Below are 15720 nucleotides of genomic sequence, written 5' to 3'. Positions count from 1 at the left end.
TACTTTAATCAAATGATCGAACTCCAAATTCCTAAGAGGGACAATCTGGCAATATGTCCTTCCTGATGTGATGCAATGTGGAGTGTACAGTGTCATTTACTTGAAGTATTCTTGCCCCAAAACAGTTTAATCTGAATGTAATGAAAACTTTAGACCTAGTTTCCAGTTTACAGAAAAGCAAAGGCTAAAGGAATACATCAAATAACTATAGAAGGAAACAGTAGAGAAATCTAGAACATGGGACATTCCATGAAACCTAGAAAAGACCTAGTTTCTTTCGGAACTTTTCCATGACCTTCATTTTTTCAATGTCATGGAAAAATAAAAAGGCAGAAGGGCTTCCTTAAAGGAAAAGGGAGCAAAGAAGTATTACGTGGCATGGGAACATTTACTGAATCCTGGTCATCCTTCATCACCTCCTGCCCCCACCACCCCCCCAAAAACCCCACAGTTACAAAGGACACTTTGAAAAATGGGGCTCTCTGAAGATGAACCAATTACTAGACAACACTGGAGAATTGCTGTTCATTTTCTTCAGTATGACAATAGTAATGTGATTATGTAAAAGAATACATTTTTAGGAGAAGCATGAAGTTTGGGGGGCAAAGTTATGAAGTTTGTAATTTATTGTCAAATGGTTTGGCAACTTACCGTTTGAAAATGTTTACAATTAAAAAATTGGAACAAGTAAAAAAACATATTAAACCTATTTTTTTCTCTCATTTGGTCAATCTAACCAAGAGGATGTCAGTAAGGTCAAAGCAGCCATCCTCCTCAAACATCATCACGGAAGTGGTACCCAAGGCCGAGGGGCTTGCGTTTTTACAACTGCCATGTTGTACTGGAGGATCTCCTAGGGTCCAAAGGCAGTCACGGTCTGCTCCCTCTGGCTTTAAGATAGCTCACAGGGGAGTTCCCATCGTGGCTCAGCAGAAACGAATCTGACTAGCATCCATGAGGATGCAGGGTTGACCCCTGGCCTTGATCAGTGGATTAAGGATCTGGCATTGCCGTGAGTTGTGATGTAGGTTGCAGATCCAGCTCAGATCCCACGTTGCTGTGACTGTGGTGTAGGCCTGCAGCTACAGCTCCAATTCAACCCCTAGCCTGGGAACTTCCATATGTGGCAGGTGCAGCTCTAAAACAAAACAAAACAAAACAAACAAAAAAGGCAAAAAGAATAGCTCACAGGAATTTCTAGCTGGCTAACTGTCACTCAGGGTGGGAAAAAGTGACAGGGCAGAGACAAAGCTCAAGCAAACAAAAGTAAGTAACATCTGGTTTATTAATATTCAGAAGAAAAAGAAATCAAGTGTGTAGTTTTCTGTTTTTTGTTTTTTTTTTTTCTTCTCCAGGGACATTACACACTTTCAGTGATTTATCTTATCGTAAAAGGAATCAATTAAGTACTTTATTGTTTATAAAGCACTTTCATACAGAACGAATTGACTCTTTAAAACTGACATACGCATCAGAGAAGGTAAGTCATATCCCCATCTTGCAGATGAGGAAACGAGGCTCAGAGAAGTTGTATGAATTGCCCGAGTTGCCCTGGCTGGCATGTGAGCCCAGGTCCCTTCACTCTATTGTTTTTTTCTTCTTCTTTTTAGGTCAGCACCAGCAACATATGGAAGTTCCCAGGCCAGGGATCGAATCAGAGCTGCAGCTGCCAGCCTATACCACAGCCATGGCAACACCAGATCTGAGCCACATCTGCAACCTAGCCACTGCTTGTGACAACATTGGATCCTTAACCCACTGAGTGAGGCCAGGGATCGAACCTACATCCTCACAAACACTACGTCAGGTTCTCAACCTGCGGAGCCACAACGGGAACTCCAAGATCCCTTCACCCTTGACCACTGTCCTCCAGCCTGGTCACCCCGTGGCTCTGGTGATGTTCGTTTCCCTGAGCTTCACGCTGCCCTGAGCTTCGGTTTCTGGACTAGACAGTCGCAGGCTTATGTAAGAAACAGGAGACATTCATAATTTAGGCTAGAAAGTCAAACTTGGCATCAGATCCCCTGCTTCCTTCCATCAACAGAAGCGGGTGGAGGGGTGGGTGTGGGGACTGGGGAGGAGAGGTGGAGGTGGGAAGCGGCAAAGGGGCAGCTTGTGAGGCGGTGGCCTCAGGAAGCTGCTTGCACACCTCCCTCCTCGCTGCCTCCAGAGCAGGGTCACTTCCTCAGACACCACCAAGTACCAGGGCCCCGGGAAGAAAAGACCATGCGAGGCAGAGCAATCACCGAAGCAAGGGACACAGGAGCAGAGTGAAAGCAAGGGCCCCCAGCAAATAATGACTTCACTCTGCTGGGCAGGGCCACGCGCTTCTCAGCACCTAACGGCCGGCTGTTGGGACCAGCTTCCCTCCATAAAACTCCCTAACAGGGGGAAATTACTAATTCCATGGCTTTCATAAAGCACAGAGGTCCACCCGATGTTTGCTTGGCAGATTTTTTTTTTTTTTTCCCTCCCAAAGCGCAGCTCATTAAGTCCGTCAATAAAGCCAGCTTTGTTCTAAAGATTTACAGTGTTTTCCCAATGAAAATTCTAATTGACAACCACCAGGAGAGTAACAATGCAAAGCAGAGAGCTCGGGTTTCTCCCATTCTTCCAAGATCCAGCTCAGAGAAGCACTCCCTTCTGAGGTTTCCTGCACCAGTGTTCAGCTTGGTCTTTATTTGGAGAGATGCATAAGTAGATGCTTGGCTATCAGAAGTTTATCACTCGAGGCCGTCAAATCTTAAAAACCAAAAGATCGTCTTTCAAAGATAAGAGATTCCACTTAATTCCCAGGCTCAGAACATCAGGCCCCTCTATGCAGAATAAGCATATTATACAAAAATGCAAGCATGCCTTTTCTAGGTAAAGGGGGGAGACTCCCAGAAAAATAAAATGCACGATGAGAGTCTTCAGAAATAGTTGCCTGAGAATATTAAAGGCGCCGCTATTCAGTGAATTCATTACAGAAGAAAAGTTCAAGTATGAGGGAGTGATTTTCATATCAATGTTGGGTGTTGCCCTCACACACCAGAGTCTCTGGTCGACACAGAGAACCAAGTCACATCAAGCAAGTCAGGGAGCTGTGAGTGACAAGGGACAGAGAGGGCTGTTCGGACAAGGGACAGACATTACTGGACCCTTTTGCAAAGAGAACTTTGAAGATTTTGTTAGGCTTTCTTCGTGGAACTGTCACAAGGTAACAATACAGTTGCAAATGAGTGGTGCTCAGTGGCCACTCACTGCCTTGTACAGACCAGCTGGCAATGGCTGCCCACGACGGGAAAGCAGCATGAAAGAAGGACTCGAGGTGACTGGGCTGACACACAGCCCGAGGAGAATACTCTCCAAGTATGACACCCGGACACCCAACACGGTCACACCAAGCAAAAGCAAAGAAAAGAAAAAAATAAAAAAGCTCCTGTCTGAACAGAACAGCAGCGAATCCTCCTGACTTCTTTCTGAATCTTCCCGAATCCCTCCCTTCTCCAAATAGCATCCAGGTCCCCAGAGTAAAAACAAACAAGCAAACCAGGGGCTTCCAGTTGCATTATACAGATTAAGAGAAGTGCAGCTGGTGGAACACAATTCCCTCTTCTTTTTCTGAAAGGAACCCAAGTGGGAAAGTACCCCCTCAACCCCACTGCCACCCTCCCAGGAACACCCAGACCAGGAGTGTCTACCACGAGCTGTCTGACTGAGTCCCTTAACCTCCTGAATTTCCTTGTCCTCATCGGTAAAGGAAAGTCACAGATACCAGGGGGTTCCCAAGCTGTGTTCCCTGGAGCTCTAGGGTTCTGTTGGAGGCGCCTCCGAGGCAGCCACAATAACACGGAGCTAAGGCAAGGAAGTGGGCCCCATGCCGCCTCTCCACCCAAAACAGTTCATTCTATATATATCGAGATTGTTTTATATAACAAGATTGTTGAAAGAAGCCATCACCAAGACATTCCGCAGCTAAAATGACTTGAAAGCACTGGACCAACAGACCTTTTGATTCTTTATCTTTATAAAGTTTCTATGTGCCTCTTTGGGTTACTGCTATTAGAATTAATTGACAGGCTGGTCAATATTGATGCCCAAATCTGTGTATCAGGTTCTACTTAAAAGGCGAGAAAATGGGAACTCAGGTAAGACAAGTGCACCAAAATCACACAGTTCAGTAGCTGACAGAAATCAAAAACAGGAAGAACTGACGTTAAAACCATTAGGGTGGATTCTGTCCTTAAAGAACAAACTTCACTGTAAAAGACAATTGGCTACTTCATTATTATTGCAATTCTTTCTCCATGGAACATCAGGTTCTTCATCTGTATCCTCTAAAAAGTAAACACTTACCCTGGTGAGATGAAGTGAATAGCCAAAAGTTCTGCCCAACACGCAAATTTGTTGGGTACAGGAAAGCCCAAAACGTTGACAAAGCCTCCAGGGCAATAATGGTTGTTAAGAACTTTCAAAGCAAACAAAACTCCTAAAAGAGAATAAAGAGCATACAAACATCAATAGTCCAACTGTGCAGATGATCAGCATTTGTAAAGAAAACTAATTGAGTAAAAATGATTATTCGACTATATCCAACTTTTTGCTTTGAAACTTAATGCTCTTTCTTCCTTACAAGTCAACCCAGAAAGACAGTCTTCAAGGCAACCATCCTCCAATGTTTCTTAATGCAGAAATTCATACCAGCTTTGAGTATGCTACTAAATATATAACATATAAGACACTAGCAATGGTACTAAGCGCCACTGAATTGTAAACTTCAAAATTGTTGATTTTGTGCTATGTGACTTTTTTTATTTGTTTTTTTTTTTTTTTTTGGCCACACCAGAGGCATGTGGAAGTTCTCTGGTCAGGGATCAAACATGCACCACAGCTGTAATGAAAGCCACAGCAGTGAAAATGCATGACCCTTAACCTGCTGAGCCACAAGGGAACTCCAGTGCTATGTGATTTTTAACTCAATTTAAAAAGACATCATTAATGTGTATTGCTCTAGCTTCTATGAAAAGACATGTTGAAGGCAGGGCATGTTTCCTTTCTTCTCCCACAATCAGGTGCATGAGGATGTATCTTAGAGAGGAGGGGGAAGGACGGCAGGGAGAGTAGAGGGAGGGGTTCGACGTCCTTCTGTTTCAGGACTATTTCCCTCCTACCCTCCACATTCTAATTTTTAGAACACCTATTTTAAGTCCTGATGGCAATTTAGTTGTGAGATGTATGTAAAAAAAGAACTAGTGAGGGGGAATAGTGAGAGGCAATGTAACATGTGGTTATTCGTATAGACTGGGTTCAAATCCCAGCTCCGCCACTGATGAGCAACTTACCAACTTGCTCACCAACCTTGAGCAAGTTACCTGACTGTCTCCGGGCTTTAGCATCCTCAACTACAAAATCAAGACAAGGCCACTCCCTATGGACCTGTTATGGGAATTAAATAGCATGAATTATGTAGAGAGACTATCATGGCTCCTAAAACATGGGAACATGCTGTATTTATTTTAATGGCATTTTTAAGAGGTATACTCATCTTTTTAGACAACTCCCTACCACAAATACACCAGTGTGTCTTTCTCTGGTCCCGCCATGATAAAGCGATTGCACATTTCCAGGACTATGTCTCCTACAAAACTATCTTTGGGCAGACTCTAGTCTAAATTGCCTAAGAGTGAAAGACATAGCATACTGGGAGACAGCAAAATCTAAGTCCCCATTCCTGTCCTCCCATCAGCTTCTTTTCCAAAAACCACACTGCAGCAGCGCTTGGACACTCAGACTCCCGTTTCCTCACCAGCCGGGACCCTGGCTTCATAAAATGACAACAACCACATCTCTCTTACTGTCTTCACGCATGCCACCTTAAAAATGGAGCTGCCTTACCTGAGAAACCTACAGCACAGTTCCTTCTGAAGCCAGGTTCATCCAGCAATTCTGCAAGAGCAAATTCCAAGAGCAGGTACACCACCCCAGTGAGTAGAGAGAATGTGGCGATGACGTAGGCAAACCATCTACTTCCTAGTCTTCTTTCCAAATTTATTCCTTTCCATAGCATGGATGCCATGTTGAAATACAAATGCCAGTCATCTACGTGGTGAAGAGGGGAGAGCAGTAAGCGCTGCCAGTCTTTTTGCTGATAACACTTCTCCACGCTAAGGCAGGAGCTAAACAGCGGCTTCAGAGGATTCAAGAAGAACCAGATGTTGAGAGCCAAAGTTGCTACGGTGACAGGTGGAATATTATTGATCCCAACATGGTAGATTTGAGAGAGGAGCAGAAGCAGCCCAACATTAATTCCTCTTGATCTCCGCTGCATGGTTAAAAATCAAGCCAGTGATGGGAAAAAGTGGCCAGGTTTGGGGAATCTGGGAAGAAACACAGGCAGCTGAACCTAAAACATAAAATAAAACGGACATGAAAATCCAACAGTTAAAAATTGGTACATTGACAAGAAGTGCTTATTTAAAGATGGGTTTACATCATGTATATCTCACCTCCCATCCAAGAAAAACATGTATTTTCTGCATCTTCTAGAGTAACATCCAGGACAATGGCTGATGCCCCTCCTCATTTTATAATCTAAAGTAGAAATGTCATCCCAAATCCCAGTGACCCAGGTAACGGATGGGTATGCTTTCTCTGACAAACATGCCATGAAAATGTGACTTGTCTTCCTTATAAACAAACTCGTAACCCAATTAAAAAAAACTACAAAGAGAGTTCCCGTTGTGGCTCGATGGGTTAAGAACCTGACATAGTATCTCTGAGGATGTGGGTTCAATCCCTGGCCTCACTCAGTGGGTTAAGGATCCGGCTTTGCTGCAAGCTGTGGCGTAGGTCGCAGATGCAGCTCAGATCTGGCATTGCTGTGGCTGTGGCACAGGCTCCAGCTGCAGCTCCGATTTGACCCCTAGCCTGGGAACTTCCATATGCCACAGGCGTGGCCATAAAAAGAAAGAAAGAAAGAAAGAAAGAAAGAAAGAAAGAAAGAAAGAAAGAAAGAAAGAAAGAAAGAAAGAAAGAAAGAAAAGAAAGAAAGAAAGAAAGAAAGAAAGAAAGAAAGAAAGAAAGAAAGAAAGAAAGAAAGAAAGACAGAACGTAAATCTTTAATAAAGATTTCTCTCAGAAGGCCAGACAATTCTTCATCCCCATCATTTTTTTTAAAGAAATATTCCATTTTGATATATTGGATAGAATCTGCTCCAAAGTTGTTCAGTATCAGCAAGCAAGTTCTAAAAGTGCAAGCATAGGAGTTCCTACTGTGGCGCAGCAGGTTAAGGACCTGGCGTTGTCTCTGTGGTGGCTCAAGTTCAATCCCTGGCCCAGTGCAATGGGCTAAGGACCCAGCATTGCCGCAGCTGTGGTATAGGTCGCAGCAGTAGCTTGGATTCAATCCCTGGTCTGGGAACTTCCACATGCTGCAGGTGCAACAACTGATAGATAGATAGACAGATAAAATAAAATGCAAGCATATATTATCTTCTATTCCATATTGCCAATATATCAGCAGCTAGACTGCTTCACTTTCACAAGAATGTCCACTTTAAAAGTTACCTACTATGTGCCAAATTCTGGACTGAAACACAGTTACTGTCTCTACGGAGCTCATTTTGTCCTGAAAACTAAACCAGTAACTGCCACACCATGTTCTAAACACAGGGACAGAGGGAGGCCAGACCTGAAGCACGGGTGGCTGCAATCTTGCAGGGTGAACTGGATTTAGCAATGAAGAAGACTGCCATGCTCAGTGGTCTACTTCACACCCTGGGCTAGCCTTGTGATCTGCTTTGGTTGACAGAATGAAGAGCAAGGGACTCTAATTCTAAATCAAGGCCTCTAGATGATTTGCAGGCCTCTGCTCTCTCTGAAACCCTCTCAGGAAACCATGTGGACTAGTCCGGGCTAGCCCGCTGGACAACAGAGGACCCCTGCTCTCTCTAGTCACCCTGATGGCCCTGGTCACTGATCAGCTAATGCCTCAGATGCAAAGATGTCTAGCTGATCAGCAGCTGACCACAAATGCATGTCAGTCCTGAGCCCAGACTAACCTTGTCCCACAAAACAGTAAGCTAAATAAATGATATTTTAAATTAACGTCACTGAAGTTTGGGGTAGTTTGTTATGTGGCAGTTACTAACTAATACAGAAGGTGTTTGCTTTGGAAAGGGATGAGGTTATGCTTATGGGAAGAAGCTAATAAAGAAAGAGACACGGAATAAAGGTGCAAGAGATAAACCAAAAGAATCAATCTAATCTTCCCTTAGAGGGAAGAACAGCCTTGTCCATCATAACAAGAAGAAAGAAGAAGCCTCAGGTGTGGCTATGAGGAAACAGGCAGATTAGGGAACAGAATGCTGAAGAAATTCTCACTAGTAGTTTTCTAATTACCCTGTGGAGTTTTCTTGCCTCCCAACCCAATATATAACTGGCTCTGGAACCCTAAAGATTCCCATTCAGACAGCACATTGGGAAGTACATGGGCTTTGGAGTAAAAAAGAGCTAGATTCTCTAACTTGCTATCCCTGGGATCTAGGGCAAATTACTTAAAACTTTCATTTCTTCACATTAAATTAGAAATGATTACCTCCTGGCCAGGATTACTGTAACATGTCCAGAACAAAGCAGGTACTGAATAATTGGTAGCAACTCTTTCATTACTGTAAAGTAATCTCATTTAGGAGAAAAAAGCCTTTGCAGATGGTAGCAGCCTAATAATAGGCTTAAATCTACTCCATCCCATATGGATTCTTATCAACATCACATCCAAAAGAAATGCTCAAGAAAAAATTATACATAGAGGTGTGCATGGTGTGTGTACCCTCATTGTTAGCACACTCCAAGTTTCTTTGTTGCCAGGACCTTTTATTATTATGAGAATGAGCGGTGCAGCATTCTCATGAAATGGAGAATTTAATAAAATTCCAACTGATAAGCTCCCGGATAATTTTGGAGAAATGGTCTGTATTTTTCACCTTGACGTTCAAGTTGATCTTCAAATCTCCAACTACTGTGACATGTTTGCAATCTCCCTAAATAATTATATACATCGAACATCATTACCTGTCACAGGAGCAATGGGAAAATATGGCTTTGATCACTAAGTAACCAGCTTACAAGAAATCACAAAATACGCCCTTCAATATCAGTACAGTGGCCTATGATACCAGGCTGTGCACGGCAGAAAATCAGAAGTAATTATATCTTTGCTCAAGAAAAGGTCCCCTCTCGACTGGAATCCTTACTGATGAAGAGTATAAACAAAGGTTAGTGGAATCTCCCCAAGTGTATCTCACACTGTGCACCCAAGGCCCACATTCCACTTGCCTGATTTCAGCCCAAACCCCAAAGCTCTTCTGCTTCCCATCCTTTCTCACCTGTCCCCTCTCTCGCCAATGCTGACCGCTCCTACTGCCACGGACACTACCACTGTCCCACTGCTTCCAGCTCCCTGCAACCCCCCTTTCTCTGCTTTTCAGTTTCTCTCTGTCCTTACTCTGTTTTGCATACTATACTCATGGAATTCCACTCTCATGGCTTCTATAATTCTTTGTATAAGGATGGTTCCCAAATGTATATTTTACAGCCTTGATCTCTCAGGAAGTTTCAGGGACACAGCCTTATAGGAAAAATATTGTCTGCCTCATTTCTTGGTTTCTAAAAACTGAATTATTCAAGTGTCAAATGTATGCCAGTCCCTGTGCCAGACACTTGGGGTATAACAAAGACTGAAACACTGGCAAACCCAGCCCCCTTCCCTTTGTTGAAGGGAACAAAAATATTGGCTGCAGAAAAATCAAAAGATGGGGAGTTCCCATTGTGGTGCAGCAGAAACAAATCTGACTAGTAACCATGAGGACGCAGGTTCGATCCCTGGCCTCGCTCAGTGGGTTAAGGATCCGATGTTGCTGCGAGCTGTGGTGTAGGTGGCAGACAAGGCCTGGATCCTGCATGGCTACAGATGTCGCTAGGAGCTGTAGCTGTGATTCGACCCCTAGCCTGGGAACCTCCATATGCTGCAGGTACGGCCCTGAAAAAGACAAAAAAAGAAAAGAAAAATCAAAAGATGAATAAAATGATGTGGTATATACTTAATGTGAAGGCAGATGAAACCACAACCAATGTGAGAAGTGCGTAATAACTGTTGGGCTCTGCTTTCACACAAAAGCCACTAGAACATAAAGTTTTGAGTTTTAAATAGCAAAGATAAATCGGCACAATTTTACACCAGATCTGTGGCCCAGCTTCCTTTCTAATAAGCTATCAAAAGTTGGCCATCCAAAGCGAGGAATGGCAGCCTGTTTGTAACAAGGTAACAGAAAATCAACGGTTCATGTGAAGATCAAATCTGTAACCTGACCTTGTCCGCCAGGCAGGCACAGTTCTAGGAACACCAAAGACAAGAGATCACGATAAGCAACTGTTCAATATAAAATGAGTCCTGTTTCGTCCTGTCAAATACATTGAAATTTTTAGAAAGCTGAGCTGTAGGAGAGAGCACAGAAGCATGGTTGATGAGCTGGAAACCAGTACAATGTGTTGGTTTTGAAAGTGACTTGCTGCTTCTAACTAGTAGCCAGACCATAACCAGTTACATCAGCTCAAGGAAGAGCAGGCTGGTCCCTGCACTCCACCCCCTCCCCATAAACATATCTTCCCCCTCATATTCAATATGCCCCAACTGAATATTGGATGGTCCCTTCCAATTCTTCCCCTCCTCCCGGGGGCTAAATCTCAGGACACAGAATCTCCAGCTCCCCCGCTGTTCAGGTCAGAGATGGAGACAATATACCCGACAGGTGCTCCGCCCTCTTAATTCCGCTGCCCCCAAATCCCATCCACTCCACTTTGTTCATTCTTGCAACAATTTATATCACTCTTCCTAGTTCCGGAGCCACTACTCTAGTCTAAACCATCCTCTTAACTTGTCTGCATTGCAGCAAACTCTGCTCCTCATCAACCACCTTCCACCACTGTTCAGAGGCATCTTTATAAAGCTGAAGGTGGGTTCTCCTTCAATGGCTTATCATTACAGCTGGAATGAAGCCCCAACTCTTGACCACAACTACACACTCGTGATTACCCGGGCCCTGTGCACCCCTCTTGTCCCATCACCCCTCTGTGCACCCTGCTTTGGTCACTATGATCCAGCCCCCTGGGTGCTCCCACACTGCGAGCTTCATGACTACAGCATAAATGCTGAGGGCAGAGTGGTCTTACCCATTTTGATCACCATCGAATACCCAGAGCCTAGCACGGTGACTGTTCCACAGTCAGTCCTTAATAAGTGTTTGTGCAGTGACTCAAGACTAGCATGTTAAATATATCTACATTATACAATAAATGAGACTAAAGGAAAAGGTCTATGATCTGTTCAACTCTAAGTATTTTTCCTACAATTTCAGCAACCTTCTCCATAGCACTGTATATAATATTCCACTTAGCCATTTTTAGTTCCAAGATAGTGTTAGCAACATTTATTTCAACTTTACAGGAATAAACCTCTGATCCATTTAAAATGCATTAATGAGTTGCTTTGCCAGAACTATCTGATAAAAAGAATGGCATTTTAATTTTGTGGTAACACACACCAGACAGTGCTATATCAAGGTTATGACAGAGAAATGGAAGACCTCTTGAAATATTGATAGGAAAATTAGCCATATTTACTTTTAATGAGAAATTAAAAATTAAACAGGCATATAATAAGAAAAACTAAGTGGTGAGAACAAACAAAGGAAACTGAATTCATAACTTGGGAAACCAACGTGTCTCATGGGGGAGAGAAAGGAATTGTACAAAAAAGGAAAAGAAACTAATTGTGTGATTTTCAATTCTACTTAGAAAGCACAAAATATTTCATCATTATCATTTACCATGGAGATACATATCTCAATTTCCAATGTAAATGTTCAAGAAGAACTCAGGCCATTAAACTGCAAGAATATACACCAGTTTTAAATTATATTCCCAATTTGGCATCTGACAGTAACCAACTTAATTCCACAAGAAAGAAAGAAACTACAGTCTTTTTTGGCCACGCCCATACCACATGGAAGGTCCCAGGCCAATGATCAAACCTCTGCCACAGCAGCAACCCAAGCCACTGTAGAGACAACGCTGGATCAATAGAGAACTCCAAAAGCTACAGTCTCTAGAGGAGTAATCAAACGCTATTCTGAAAACAGCCTTCCAGGTCACTAAAAGTGCAACAAATCTGAAAACTGTTCACTGAGATCTTCCAAAAGTGTGCGAGGTTTCTCTTTAAGAATCAAGAAAACATTTACCGCTACGTATGTGCGGTAGATTGATGCTGTGTCATTATTACTATCTCCATGCCTTTGGAAAACATCATTTAAGTTCCATATATTTTGAGCATATTCTCTAAAAAAATAATCATAGAGGAGAATGTAGATTTGTTCAAATCACTTGGCAAGTATTTTTCAGAGGCCTGTTATCACTTAGGTTGGATATTTTGCTAATGCCTGACTTCCAAGTGCTTGAAATGTGGCTTTCTTTTAAATGGAGATGTAATTCACACATCATAAAAGTCACTGTCTTAAACTACACAATTTGGTTGTTTCTGTATATTTACGAGGCTGCTCAATCATCATCACCATCTAATTCCACAGCGTTTTCATCACCCCCAAAGGAAGCCCTGTCCCCATTACCATCAACCCCCACTCATCTCCCCACCCTGCCCAGGGCCTGGCAACCACTCATCTACTTTCCATCTCAGTGCATTTGCCTGCTCTGAACATTTCATATAAACAGGTTCACACAACTTGTAGTCTTTTGTGTCTGGTTTCTTTCACTTAGCATGCTGCTTTCGAGGTTCATCCACATTGAAGGAAGCGTCCATACTTAGTTTCTTATATGGCTGAATGGTATTTTATTATAGAGACATGACACACTGTGTTTATCCAGTTGCACTGGTTGATTGACTCTTGGGCTGTCCCCTCTTTTTGGCAATCATGAATATAACTGCTGTGCACATTCGTGTACAATTTTTTTTTTTTTTTAAGAAACATATGTTTTCAGTTCTCTTGGCCATATACCTAGGAATGGAATTGCTGGGTCATATGGAAACCCTTTGCTTAACTTTTTGAAGAACTACCAAGTGTTTTCCAAATTTCTGTGCCATTTTACATTCCCTCCAGCAGTGTATGAGGGTTCCAATTTCTCCGTACTCACGCACACTCAACAGCACTTGTTCTTATCAATCTTTCTCATTACAGACATCCTAGTGGTGTGAAGTGGGACTGCTCTGCATTTCCCTAGTGACTGATGATGCTGAGCACATGCTTAAATTTTCATTGCTTAAAACAAAATATGAATATGCATGTCACACGTACACAAAACCACACAGACAAATGTGTTCCCTCTCCTGCTCTATCACTCTTTTTTTCCCCCTCTCTCTCTCCAAGAAATAGTTTAACAAGCTCAGGCCAAAAGGAAGCTCCAGAAAGAAAGAGGAGACCCCAAAGAAATCACCCTGGGGAACCTGCCAGGCTGTTAGTGTTGCCATCCCCTTGGATGCCATGTTAAAAGTGAACGTGAATGTACTCCAACAGCAGAGACAGGGCTTCGGCCAACACATCTGACTCTAAACACTGTAAAATCCTTTTGAAAGATGCACGTTAGTATAATTTACCACTTCAAACAAAGCAAAAAAGCTATGGATATGCTCAACATAGAAACTCCTGCTTTTTAAATTACAAGAGCTGAGAAACAAATTAGTGCATCATAAATACCACACTGACTTGGACAAAATATTCACGGAACAACTAGATGCAATTTTTTTCTCTCTTACTGTTTTAGCACAGTCTATTTTCTCTAGGAATGACCTGAACTGGATCACTTCTTCTCACTTCTGAACTCTCCACAAATCTTATCATTCCTGTCTGTCTTTTCTAATCCAAACATAAAGACGGTTTTCACCACCTGTTACTAGAGGGCCAATAGATGAAAACAGCACAATAATAATTCTTGTTCTTCCAATAACACTTGTTAGCATAATTTCATTTTTCCTAAAAGGTATTAGCTCCCTTAAACCCCGAGAAAACTCAATTATAAAATGCATATCTTCAAGGTACTTTTGAGGCTAAGAAAATGGTATAGCATAATATATATTTGCATTTAGAGGAAAACAAGAATTTATTAATCAAAAGCTTGTAATTTGCTTCCTCTTTTCAAATACATGAATGCATTTCGAAAAGCTTACATAGCTTATATGCAATACACAGTTGCTAAGTGCGATAATTGTTGGATGAATAACATGTGAATTATATTTTTAAAACTTAGTATTTAAATATTAAATGGAATAGCAGATGGTCTGGCTTCACATCATTACACTGTGCTCAATTTACAGGAATGCTTCATCTACCTGAGTTGATTAGTGAGTGGAGAGCTCTGAGGGTCCAGGGTGGAATCATAATTTAACGACAAGTTGCACATAAATGACAGTTTTTTTCTGGCCATCTAAATCTATTACATAGCTTCATGAGCTACATTCACGATAAAATCAAAGAGAATCAGAGTAGGATTCTGTTTTCTTATTTCACATCAAAGGCAGAGAGATACAAAGAAATGAAAACAATCAAATGAAGGAAAACTGACTTCATGAATAAAAAATGAAAGCTGGAATAAAATAATATTAAGAAGGTAATGGGAATCTGAGCTTCACGAATTTCATGACACTCCGTAATTACATGCCAGTATTTATTCATGGAAATATCTTTAACCTGGACTCTGTTCCAGAAGAAACTGGGAATGGAGAGCACTTGTGGGTTTTGAGGGCTGCTGAGATCTCCATTTACGTGATGGTTCTCCAATCTCTCCCACGTCATCCTCATAACCACATAAGGGTTACCCAGCCGAGACCACCGCTAAACTCTCTCTCAAACGCCAACAGGCTGAATCTTTGATTTTAAGCTACCAGACCTGGCTTAAACACACAGATCTACCTTTGATACACAAGAGCGCCTCCTTCCTCTCCCCCCCCCCCATATCATCTCTCCAAATGAAAACAAATACAAAATCTCCCACACCTCAGTGGGACAATGTCCCAAGTGTCTTTCACAAGGCCTGTCTTAAGTTTCATGCCATCCACGTGGAAAGCAAAATACGTGATCTCAGGGGAATTAGGATTTAAGACCACTAAAAGGACATAAGAAGTTAAGGAATGTTCCAGACAAGGAAGCAACTATTATAAGATCATAGGCTATGTGGTGACAGATCCAACCAAAAGTCAGATGCTTATCACCTGACACTCTTCAACCAATCTACTTATATAATGCCTGACTCCATTTGCTTAAAATCCCATCTGATCATGTTATCCCCTGCCTCCAATCCACGACGTTTTCTTACTTAGAATGGCTTTCTCTTCTTCATTATTGTAAGACGGGATGGTATCATAGTTAACAGAAAGTAACTGTGGCCTGAGTTCAAATCCTGGCCTCAACTGTAGGAACTATATGACCATGGTCAAGTTCTGACTCAATGTACGTCTACTACGTTTCCTCATTTACAGAGCAGATACTACATAATAATAAGACTTGTCTCACAGTACTGTTGATCAGTTAGTATATGCAAAACACGCCGAACAATGCCTGAAACATAATAAGGACTATATAAGTATTAGCTGATATAAAATCCTCATCTGGTCAACTTTAAGCACATGAGCCTATGCTTCAGTCTTATAATATCTACATATCTTCCCCAATAACT

At 42.1% G+C, this 15720-nt stretch overlaps 1 protein-coding gene across 9 annotated transcripts in view; it reads right to left on the bottom strand.

Moving 5' to 3' along the window:
• Window positions 1-15720, bottom strand: part of RHBDD1 (rhomboid domain containing 1) — a 181068-nt gene that overhangs the window by 149172 nt on the left and 16176 nt on the right. For 8 of the 9 annotated variants that reach the window (XR_014830547.1, XR_014830545.1, XR_014830546.1 and 5 more), the window contains exons 2-3: window positions 5878-6385; window positions 4339-4471 (exon numbers count right to left, since the gene is read on the bottom strand). Coding sequence is in view for 4 of the 9 variants with exons in the window: in XM_085001323.1 (XP_084857449.1) it covers window positions 4339-4471; window positions 5878-6310 (566 nt within the window). In the remaining 5 variants the exon portion in view is untranslated. Of the gene's footprint in view, window positions 1-4338; window positions 4472-5877; window positions 6386-6488; window positions 7439-15720 lie in introns of those variants that run through there. The other variant, XM_021075274.2, reaches the window with a different exon arrangement.

This window comes from Sus scrofa, chromosome 15 (assembly GCF_054392235.1).
Source record: "Sus scrofa isolate SSC_HxYL_T2T_F1_AM1 chromosome 15, Sscrofa_HxYL_maternal_Yorkshire_Landrace_v2.0, whole genome shotgun sequence".
Classification (NCBI taxonomy): Eukaryota; Metazoa; Chordata; class Mammalia; order Artiodactyla; family Suidae; genus Sus; species Sus scrofa.
This window is presented reverse-complemented; position numbering and strand designations above follow the sequence as displayed.